Source organism: Hylobates moloch, unplaced genomic scaffold, assembly GCF_009828535.3.
Source record: "Hylobates moloch isolate HMO894 unplaced genomic scaffold, HMol_V3 SCAFFOLD_15, whole genome shotgun sequence".
NCBI lineage: Eukaryota > Metazoa > Chordata > Mammalia > Primates > Hylobatidae > Hylobates > Hylobates moloch.
This window is the reverse complement of record NW_026652290.1, coordinates 10,562,018-10,574,316: the sequence shown is the minus strand read 5'-3', so window position 1 is coordinate 10,574,316 and position 12,299 is coordinate 10,562,018. Positions and strand designations below refer to the sequence as shown.

Genomic DNA, 12,299 nt, shown 5'->3' with positions numbered 1-12,299 from the left:
CTTAACCTAACAATTCCTGCTTTCACATTGAAAAAGAACTTAGTGATAGCAACAACAAAATTAGGAATTAAATTACAGGCTATAGTGTTAGCTCGTATATGTGATTTTTGTGTTATAAAACAGTGCCCTATTATCTTTTGAAACTAAGCAATTTTATTACAGTTAACTTGATTTTGTATTGCAAGTTATTTAAATGGCATACATTTATCAACAGGACAACGTTAATGAATTATCAGTATGCAGGAACTTTGGAAGGGTTATATTTATGTCCACTGTGCTAATAAGGGTATCAAAAATTCCTGTTTGAACTGATATATTGTGTTATAGTTTAGTTATGAGAGAATGTAATTTAAGATAATGAATGTTGAGGTAAACATCTATGAGTTTACTGAGGGATTAACCAAATACAACAAAATTATAATTATTTAGTTATCAATAATTGATAATTAGGAACTTATAAAAATGATATAGTAATTAATTAGAAAGCAAGAATAACAGCAACGAAGACAAAGACCCATTTAAAATATCGCTGGTGTCCTTTTAAAAAAACATGAATTTGAGTTTACTTCTCTGTACACATAATAGGTGCTTTCCCCAGACTTTTTTAAAATAAATCTTTTTTATTTTTAATTTTTACGAGAACATAGTAGGTGTACATATTGATGGGGTACATGAGATATTTTGACACAAACATACGATGTGTAATAATCACATCAAGGTAAATGGAGTATCTGTCACCTCAAGCATTCATTATTTCTTTATGTTGTGAAAATGCCAGTTATACTCTTTTAATTTAAAATGCATTATAAATAATTGTTGACTGTAGTCACCGTATTGTACTATATCATATTCTAGAGCTTATTCATTCTAACTACATTTTTGTACCCATTAACCATCTTCCCCACTACCTTCCCAGCCCCGTTACAGACTTATTAGTGACTGATTAGAGGGCTCAAAATTAGAGCTATAGTAATTTATTTGTGTGTGCTAGTATTAAAACCCATAATAATTGACTTGGAACGATTACTATTAAGAGGCTCCTAGTCATATGTAAAATGGAAGTATAGAATTGTACCTCATTTTGTCTGTGAGAAATAAAGGGCTTGCTTATTCTTCTTATGTCAGAATATACTTGGGGAAATAAAACCGTGCTGTCTTCGTCACCTAAGGAAGCCTTCTGTGTTACTAAGCACCTTAGTATGGAGAAGAGTTCTTGAGTAAATTATACCCAGGTTGTTAGTCTTAATGTCATCTCTAAGAGGCATACAGTTCCTACCAGTATACAACTTAGTTATAGTATAGTCTTTTTCTGGCAGCCATCTTCCTCTTCTTGGTCGAAACTTACCTCTTCCACTCACCCCTAGTTCTGAAAATGAATCTCCAAAGATTTGATCATTATGTAGTAATATTGTAACACTCACACTTAGTGTATTCTTCTTTCCCAGGGCTGAGAGAATAATAAGCACTCTAAAAACATACCATTTTTCATCGTGAACTCCTTACGTACATAGACATATTTTATAAATCATAATTAATGGATTTGTGATCACCATTCTTCTGACAGTTTGACATATATGTCCTTAACTTTATATAGAACTGACAAGAATTCTTCTTTAACATCATGCATCTCCTCCTGCACTTTTAAGAGCTTAACCTATAGTCATTCTTCCAGTTTTCTTTACTAATCTTTTCTTTACCTCTGAGGTTAAGAAGACCTTATCTTATGTAATCTGGATCTTTCAAGGACCTGGGCTGTACATCTTAACTCCTTAGCTATTTATCTCATTTGTCCCCATTCATGGTGTCACTAATAATTTACAATGGCCAAAGAGATATAAAAACTTTGAGAAATCAGGAAATCATTTAGAAAAACAAGGTTTTGTTTTGTTAATCTGTTTTGGTTTATTAGCTTCTTGAGCCTGTTTTGTTTCCTCACAAAAACTTTTCTTATTTTCTTTAGACCCAGCAGGCAAGAACCTCACAAAATTTTGTAATCCATATTCCTTCTCAGGTTACAATGCATGTTACATTTTTAAATTTTTTACTTTTCTTGAAGAGTTAATACTTGATACTTCTAGTTCTTTACTTTAAAATTCACTCCTCAACCCATTTCATTCTATATTCAGCTCCTTTGAAGCTCGTCAGTGGCCATAGAAAGCCAGTCAGTTGTAGTGGAAAGAGCTCAGAATTTGGATTTAGAGTTCAAGGGTTAAACTACCAGTTTTTGTCACTTACCCACCTACAATTCTAGAAAAACTATGTATCTTTGCACTTAAAATGTGGTCTGAGGACCAATAACATTGGGCATCCCTAAGGAGCTTGTTAGAAATGCAGAATTTCAGGTCCCACCCAGACCTACTGAGTCAGAATCTGCAAGTTAACAAGATCCCAACATTGAGAAGCACTGTTACATGGTCATCTTTGCAACTCGGTTTCCCTATACGTAAAGAATAGATAATTCTTGCTCTATATATCAATCATCTTAACACCATCTGACACGTCATATGTTTTACCAATTTATTGTCAGCCTCCTCCTGCTAGAATACAAATAAGCTCTGTGAGGTAGGGATTATTGTCTGTTTGTTTATTGCTGTATGTAGAACAGTGCCTGGCACATAGTAAGCATTCATGTATTTTGAATGAACAATGAATGAATGGACAGCTTGTCAAATCCTGTCATTTCTGTTGCACTTACTTTACACTGCTGTTTAAAACTGCTTTCATTTAGAATTATTGTATTAGTGCAGATATAGAACATTTCTATAGAAATGTTTGTTGGATTGTGCAACCTAGATTTTTACATTCCCTTCTCACTCATCTTGAAAACTTTAAAACTGTAAACAACTTGCCATGCCATACGGAATTAAGTTCAAACTCTTCAGAGTAACCTTTAGAGTCTTTTTCAGTTTTATGTACTTAAATATATATATATTATACAGGGTGCATTTGTTGGGAGAGTCCTTCAAACTCACTGCACGCATAGCATCCCTCTATGCCATATTGTACTGCCCCTGTGGGACTTGGGGGCAAGAGGAACCCGTGAAAATAAGCTGATGAGCCTTTGCTGTACCAGGGATCATAAAGTCTTTTGTCTCTGACTGAAGACCTTATGTCTTCTGCCAGCCTACAAGACACAATAACAGAGTGTAAGTAGGGTGAAATCAAATCCTAGACCCAATAGTATTATCCCATCTCATTGAAAATTCTCTTAAAAATCCAAGTTTTAAGATCCATATAATATTTCATTCACTGGATATACTGTTGTTTATAACCATTATTCTTTTGTTGAAGATTTAAAATATTTTTACTTTAGTTTTCTAATTAATATCTTTGTGTGCAAATATTTGTCTCCTTTCATGGCTGTTTCCTTAGGATTCATTTCTAGAAGGTTTTTAAAGGCTCAAAGCTTGCTTTTTTTCAGCACATAGAATTTTAAAATAGAAAATTTTATATACTATTAACACATCTCTTTTTCTTTAGGAGACACTTCTAAAGGAGGCATAGCTAAAGTTACTCAATCCAACCTGAAGTCAGGCATCACTACCACTCCTGATCATTCAGACATTGGATCTCATTTATCCTTGTCCCTTGAGGACCTGTCTCAGTTGGCTGTAAGTTCTCCTCTAGAAACTACTACTGGTCAACACACTGATACTCTCAACCAAAAGACATTAGCAGATACTCATGTAACTGAAGAGACTCTGAAAGTCACAGCTATTCCTGAACCAGCTGACCAGAAGACTGCAACACCAACAGTACTCTCTAGTTCCCAGTCACATAGGGGGAAGCCCAGTATTTTCTACCAGCAGGGCTTGCCAGACAGTCATCTAACTGAAGAGGCTTTGAAAGTTTCAGCTGCTCCTGGACCAGCTGACCAGACAACTGGCATATCAACTCTAACCTCTGCTTCCTACTCACATAGAGAGAAGCCTGGTACTTTTTACCAACAAGAGTTACCAGAGAGTAACTTAACTGAAGAGCCTTTGAAAGTTTCAGCTGCTCCTGGCCCAGTGGAGCAGAAGACGGGAATACCTACAGTATCCTCTACATCCCACTCACATGGAGAGGACCTCCTCTTTTTCTATCGACAGACCTTGCCAGATGGTCATCTAACTGATCAGGCTCTGAAAGTTTCAGATGTGTCTGGACCAGCCGACCAGAAGACTGGGGCAGCAACAGTACTCTCTACTCCCCACTCACAGAGAGAGAAGCCTGGTATTTTTTACCAACAAGAGTTCCCAGACAGTCATCAAACTGAAGAGACTCTTAAAGTTTCAGCCACTCCTGGACCAGCTCACCAGAAGACTGAGATACCAGCAGTACAGTCTAGTTCTTACTCACAAAGAGAAAAGCCTAGTATTTTGTACCCACAGGAATTAGCAGACAGTCGTCTACCTGAAGAGGGTCTGAAAGTTTCAGCTGTTGCTGGACCAGCTGACCAGAAGACTGGCCTACCAACAGTACCCTCTAGTGAATACTCACACAGAGAGAAGCTCCTTATTTTCTACCAACAGGCCTTGCTGGACAGCCGTCTACCCGAAGAGGCTCTGAAAATTTCAGCTGTTTCTGGACCAGCTGACGGGAAGACTGGGACACCAACTGTAACCTCTACTTCCTCTGCGTCCTCTTCACTTGGAGAAAAGCCCAGTGCTTTCTATCAGCAGACCTTACCCAATAGTCATCTAACTGAAGAGGCTCTGAAAGTATCAGTTGTTCCTAGACCAGGTGATCAGAAGACTGGGATACCCTCAGCACCATCTAGTTTCTACTCACACAGAGAGAAGCCCATTATTTTTTCCCAGCAGACCCTGCCAGACTTTCTTTTACCTGAGGAAGCTCTGAAGATTTCAGCTGTTTCTGTATTGGCCGCCCAGAAGACTGGGACACCAACAGTGTCCTCTAATTCTCACTCACATAGCGAGAAATCTAGTGTTTTCTACCAGCAAGAGTTGCCAGACAGTGATCTACCTAGAGAATCTCTGAAAATGTCTGCTATTCCTGGACTGACTGACCAGAAGACTGTCCCAACACCAACAGTACCTTCAGGTTCCTCCTCACATAGAGAGAAGCCCAGTATTTTCTATCAACAGGAGTTGCCAGATAGTCATCCAACTGAAAATGCTCTGAAAGTTTCAACTGGCCCTGGACCAGCTGACGAGAAGACTGAGATACCAGCAGTATGGTCTAGTTCTTACACACAGAGGGAGAAGCCAAGTGTTTTGTACCCACAGGTGTTATCAGACAGTCATCTACCTGAAGAGAGTCTGAAAGTTTCAGCCTTCCCTGGACCAGCTGACCAGATGACTGACACACCAGCAGTACCCTATACTTTCTACTCACAAAGAGAGAAGCCTGGTATTTCCTACCAACAGACCTTGCCAGAGAGTCATCTGCCTAAAGAGGCTCTGAAAATTTCAGTAGCTCCTGGACCAGCAGACCAGAAGACTGGCACACCAACTGTAACCTCAACTTCCTACTCACAACATAGAGAAAAGCCCAGCATTTTCCACCAGCAGGCCTTGCCAGGTACTCATATACCTCAAGAGGCTCAGAAAGTTTCAGCTGTTACTGGACCAGGTGACCAGAAGACTTGGATACCAAGAGTACTTTCTACCTTCTACCCACAAAGAGAGAAACCTGGTATTTTCTATCAACAGACCTTGCCAGGTAGTCATATACCTGAAGAGGCACAGAAAGTTTCAGCTGCTCTTGGACCAGCTGACCAGAAGACTGGGACGCCAACTCCAACCTCTGCTTCTTACTCACACACAGAGAAGCCTGGTATTTTCTACCAACAGGTCTTGCCAGATAATCATCCAACTGAAGAGGCTCTGAAAATTTCAGTTGCCTCTGAACCAGTTGACCAGACAACTGGCACACCAACGGTAACCTCTACTTCCTACTCACAATATAGAGAGAAGCCCAGCATTTTCTACCAACAGTCGTTGCCAAGTAGTCATCTAACTGAAGAGGCTAAGAACGTTTCAGCGGTTCCTGGACCAGCTGACCAGAAGACTGTGATACCAACCTTACCCTCTACTTTCTACTCACACACAGAGAAGCCTGGTGTTTTCTACCGACAGGTCTTGCCACATAGTCATCCAACCGAAGAGGCTCTGAAAATTTCAGTTGCTTCTGAACCTGTTGACCAGACAACTGGCACACCAACTGTAACCTCAACTTCCTACTCACAACATAGAGAGAAGCCTAGCGTTTTCTACCAACAGTCGTTGCCAGGTAGTCATCTAACTGAAGAGGCTAAGAACGTTTCAGCGGTTCCTGGGCTAGCTGACGGGAAGACTGGGATACCAACTTTACCCTCTACTTTCTACTCACACACAGAGAAGCCTGGTGTTTTCTACCGACAGGTCTTGCCACATAGTCATCTACCTGAAGAGGCTTTGGAAGTTTCAGTTGCTCCTGGACCAGTTGACCAGACGATTGGCACACCAACTGTAACCTCTCCTTCCAGCTCATTTGGAGAGAAGCCCATTGTAATCTACAAACAGGCCTTTCCAGATGGTCATCTACCTGAAGAGGCTCTGAAAGTTTCCATTGTTTCTGAACCTACTGAAAAAAAGACTGACATACCAACAGGACCTTTAGGCTCCAATGCACTTGGAGAGAAGCCCATTACTTTCTATCAGCAGGCTCTGCTAGACAGTCCTCTAAATAAAGAGGTTGTGAAAGTTTCAGCTGCTCCTGGACCAGCTGACCAGAAGACTGAGACAATACCGGTACATTCTACTACTTACTCAAATAGGGGGAAGCCTGTCATTTTCTACCAACAGACCCTATCAGACAGTCATTTACCTGAAGAAGCTCTGAAAGTTCCACCTGTTCCTGGACCAGATGCCCAGAAGACTGAGACACTATCAGTATCCTCTAGTTTATACTCATATAGAGAGAAGCCCATTGTCTTCTACCAACAGGCCCTGCCAGACAGTCAGCTAACTAAAGAAGCTCTGAAAGTTTCAGCTGTTCCTCGACCAGCTGACCAGACGACTGGGTTATCTACTATAACTTCCTCTTTCTATTCACATACAGAGAAGCCTAATATTTCTTACCAGCAAGAGTTGCCAGATAGTCATCTAACTGAAAAGGCTCTGAAAGTTTCAAATGTTCCTGGACCAGCTGACCAGAAGACTGGGGTATCAACAGTAACCTCTACTTCCTACTCACACAGAGAGAAGCCCATTATTTCCTACCAGCAAGAGTTGCCGCATTTTACTGAAGCAGATTTGAAAATTTTAAGAGTTCCTGGACCAGCTGACCAGAAGACTGGAATAAACATCCTGTCCTCTAATTCCTACCCACAGAGAGAGCAGTCTGTCATTTCTTATCAGCAGGAGTTGCCAGATCTTACTGAAGTAACTTTGAAAGCAGTAGGGGTTCCTGGGCCTGCTGATCAGAAGACTGGGATACAAATAGCATCCTCTAGTTCCTACTCAAACAGAGAGAAGCCCAGTATTTTTCATCAGCAGGAGTTGCCAGATGTTACTGAAGAAGCTTTAAATGTTTTTGTTGTTCCTGGACAAGGTGACCAGAAGACTGAGATACCAACAGTACCTTTAAGTTACTACTCACATAGAGAGAAGCCCAGTGTTATCTCTCAACAGGAGTTGCCAGACAGTCATCTCACAGAAGAGGCTCTGAAAGTTTCACCTGTTTCTATAACAGCAGAGCAGAAGACTGGGATACCAATAGAACTGTCTAGTTCCTACTCACATTCACATAAAGAGAAACTCAAGATTTCAACTGTGCATATGCCAGATGATCAGAAAACTGAGTTCCCGGCAGCTACCCTTAGTTCCTACTCCCAAATAGAGAAGCCCAAGATTTCAACTGTGATTGGACCAAATGACCAGAAGACTCCATCCCAGACAGCTTTTCATAGTTCCTATTCTCCAACAGTAAAGCCCGATATTTTATTTCAACAGCAGTTGCCAGATAGAGATCAAAGTAAAGGTATTCTAAAGATTTCAGCTGTCCCTGAACTAGCTGATGTGAATACTGGAAAACCGATACCTCTCTCTAGTTCTTATTTTCACAGAGAGAAATCGAATATTTTCAGTCCACAGGAATTGCCAGGTAGACTTGTAACTGAAGATGTGCTGAAGGTTTCAACAATTCCTGGACCAGCTGGCCAGAAAACAGTATTACCAACAGCTCTTCCTAGTTCCTTTTCACATCGAGAGAAACTAGATATTTTCTATCAAAAGGATTTGCCAGATAGACGTCTAACTGAAGATGCTCTAAAGATCTCAGGTGCTCTTGGGCAAGCTGATCAAATTACTGGATTACAAACAGTTCCCTCTGGTACTTACTCACATGGTGAGAATCACAAGCTTGTTTCAGAACATGTCCAAAGGCTAATAGATAATTTGAATTCTTCTGACTCCAGTGTTAGCTCAAATAATGTGCTTTTAAATTCTCAGGCTGATGACAGAGTTGTAATAAATAAACCAGAATCTGCAGGTTTTAGGGATGTTGGCTCTGAAGAAATCCAGGATGCAGAAAATAGTTCTAAAACTCTTAAAGAAATTCGGACACTTTTGATGGAGGCAGAAAATACAGCACTGAAACGATGCAATTTTCCTGCTCCCCTTGCCCCTTTCAGAGATATTAGTGATATTTCATTTATACAATCTAAGAAGGTGTTTTGCTTCAAAGAACCCTCTTCCACGGATGTATCTAATGGTGATTTGCTTCAGAGACAGCCATTCACAGAGGAAAGCCCAAGCAGCAGGTGCATACAGAAGGATATTGGCACACAGACGAATTTGAAATGCCGGAGAGGCATTGAAAATTGGGAGTTTATTAGTTCAACTACAGTTAGAAGTCCTCTACAGGAAGCAGAGAGCAAAGTCAGTATGGCATTAGAAGAAACTCTTAGGCAATATCAAGCAGCCAAATCTGTAATGAGGTCTGAACCTGAAGGGTGTAGTGGAACCATTGGGAATAAAATTATTATCCCTATGATGACTGTCATAAAAAGTGATTCAAGTAGTGATGCCAGTGATGGAAATGGTTCCTGCTCGTGGGACAGTAATTTACCAGAGTCTTTGGAATCAGTTTCCGATGTTCTTCTAAACTTCTTTCCATATGTTTCACCCAAGACAAGTATAACTGATAGCAGAGAGGAAGAGGGTGTGTCAGAGAGTGAGGATGGTGGTGGTAGCAGTGTAGATTCACTGGCTGCGCATGTGAAAAACCTTCTGCAATGTGAATCCTCACTGAATCATGCTAAAGAAATACTCAGAAATGCAGAGGAAGAGGAAAGGCAGGTACGAGCACACGGTAAGAAGAAAGGTTCAGGCTTATAAACGTTATAGTTTAATAATGTGTTTAAAGTTAGATATTTATGATTTGGGGAAGCTTAGCCAATGAAAAATACAAACAAGATCAAGAAAAAAATGAAGTTAGATATTTGGAGTTCTAAATGTATTTTCCAATAGAATTGTTAGAATGACTATATTTCTTCTAACAATCCATAAAAAGCCTATTTAACCAATAATGTAGTTAAGTTACAGTATTAATAGTACCAGCCTGAGTTTAGGTTCTTGTTCTTAGGAGAAGTAGATTCTGATGTATGACAGAGAGTAAAGAGGTCGCTTGGGCTCCTGAGCACCTAAAGCTATCATGTTTCTCTAATCCTCACATTATAGTATCCTTATTCTGAAGGCAGAAAGAGCCTAAATTTGCTGTGCTCTAAATTGCTTTTTGTCCTAAAACTGCATATATTTTCTCTTTCCCTTTTCTAATAAAACTCTTGGTGTTGATCTCAGACATTTGAAAAAAAAATCAATGTATTTTATACTAAAACTTGGGTTAGAGGTTTAAAAGAGAATATTTACAAATCTCATTAATTTCTAATAGAATTAATTCCATTAAAAACAAAAATCTATAAGACAATATGGGGAATGTATTTTGGGAGGCAATTTAAAAGCAATTTAGGCCTACCTAGAAATCATCCCTTGAGGTTAACTTCCTACGCTGTTCCTTGCACATTTTTATTCTACAAAAAACCCTCCAAGTTGTATTTATTACTTTTAAATATCAGCTGTCATGGAATTATGAGTAATTGTAGCAGGAACTAAAGGGAGAGGCAAAGGGACTCATGATTAGAAGGAGGATTAAGATAAATATGATTGAATACCAGATTCAAAGTGGCTTTTTTGTAGAATTATCTGTAGAGCATGGCCTAAGAAAAATCAGACTTTGCAGTGAAAGGATCTAATACGTTGTCATAATTGAGAAGAAGACATACTAAGCATTGCAGTGGGTATTAAATTACATATATTGATGATCTTCTGTGTTCTTGGAATTGTTGACAAATTATCACTTTCGCATTGTATTATCTCAAGCGTATGCTTTCTCTCCAGCCTGGAATCTGAAGTTCAATTTAGCACATGATTGTGGATACTCCATTTCAGAATTAAATGAAGATGACAGGAGGAAAGTAGAAGAGATCAAGGCAGAGTTGTTTGGTCATGGAAGAACAACTGACTTGTCCAAGGTATAAAAGAAATCTGGAAATGAAAAAAGTAAATATGAAAGAATGGGTGATGGAATTAGGATCTCTTACTTGGGCATCAGTTGAGTTGCTGATAATATTTGGCTAAAGCCTTTTTTGGTTTTGTTTTTGAGACAGAGTCTCGCTCCATTGCCCAGGCTGAAGTGCAGCAGTGCAATCACAGCTCACTGCAGCCTTGAACTCTTAGACTCAAGGAATCCCCCCACCTCAGCCTCTCAGGTAGCTGGGACCACATGTGTCACCCTGCTCGGCTAATTTTAAAAATTTTGGCAAAGACAGAGTCTCTACGTTGCCCAGGCTGGTCTTGAACGCTTGGACTCAAGCGATCCTCTTGCCTTGGCCTCCCAAAATGTTGGGATTACAAGCATGAGCCACTGTGCGTAGGCAGGCATCTTAATTTTTCAAAAGTTAAGATGTAAGTATTAGATTCTTACAGTCTAGATATGTTAAGTTTTTATTGATTCCAAGTTGATATTTTGAAAAATTTATCTTCTTAGAAAAATAAGAACCGATTTGCTTGTTTTATCAATTTTTTTTAGAACAGAGAAGACTAAATGTCACCCTTATTTTCTCTTGAAAGTGTTATCTTGAAATCCAGATGAAGTCCAGCTATTTTCAAATGTTTATTTTAAATACTTGAGTACACAGCTATAATAGCTTATGTATAAATGACTTTCATTTTAATAGTACATATTTTCCTTCTATTAACTATTTCATATGTAGAAAAGAGTATATATGAATCATTTATGTAAAGAATAGCAGCAAGTAAAAATAATTCCCATATATTGACTATCGAGCTTGAGAAATAGAACATTACCAAATACTGTTGAAGTTCTTTGTTTCTCCTTTCCCAGTCATATCTTTTTTATTTCTTATTTTGATATATAATGATTTTCCTTCTCTTCAGTATGGTTTTGAACTCTATAGATGGAATCAATATGATACATATTCTTTTGAGAACTGAGTGTTTCACACAGTCTTAGGGTTTTGAGCTGCTTCTATGTAGATATGCATAGTTTTCATTTGTTCCTTATTACTGTACAGTATTCCAGTGTGTGATTACATGATAATTTATTCATTCTCCTGTGGATAAGGCATTTTGTCTGCTATTTTGCACAGTAATAGGGTATAATAATGCCTATCTTAGAGGGTTTTGGTGTGGATTATGTGAGATAATGCCTATAAAATGCTTAGTAGAATGTGTGATGTCTAGTTAGTACTCAATAACTGGCAGCTATTATTACTATTATTAATCCTGAAAGAATTGATATAGCTATCATACACAGATTTCATGGCCTGATTCATACAAAGTTTCTTAGAAAACTATTCTCCAGTGATACAGTTTATTTGGATTATCTCAATTTTGGAAAAGTGTTTGAAAAGTACAAATTAGATTGGATTTTAGGTTTTACGTATATGCTTGTGAAAAACAAAATTGACAAAATAATAAGAATAATAAAATGGGCAATTGGTTGTCTTAGCACCATTTGTATATATGCTGCCAAAGTGAGCACTATCCTAGCATCATTTGTTTAAAAGTATATAGTTTTCTCAGTGATCTGTGTTTCCCTATTTTTAAAAATTATTTTATTGCGTTCATATTTCCAGATCCCTCAGCAAGCAAGTTGCCTTCCTTTGGGTAGACTCTAGTTTGTCTGTGTTTTTCTTAAAATAAGGTGTCCTGAATTAGATGAAACACAATTTCACTTCTGATCTGACCAGCATGAAATATATTCAGTAATTCTCTTTCTGTCAATGTACT

The 12,299-nt window shown here is 38.6% G+C and overlaps 1 protein-coding gene across 1 annotated transcript in view; it reads left to right on the top strand.

Annotated features, from left to right (window-relative positions):
* ALMS1 (ALMS1 centrosome and basal body associated protein) overlaps window positions 1-12,299 on the top strand; it is a 161,781-nt gene that overhangs the window by 3,140 nt on the left and 146,342 nt on the right. The window contains exons 2-3 of the mRNA XM_058428814.1: window positions 3,481-9,300; window positions 10,386-10,519. Coding sequence (XP_058284797.1) covers window positions 3,481-9,300; window positions 10,386-10,519 — 5,954 coding nt within the window. The remainder of the gene's footprint in view (window positions 1-3,480; window positions 9,301-10,385; window positions 10,520-12,299) is intronic.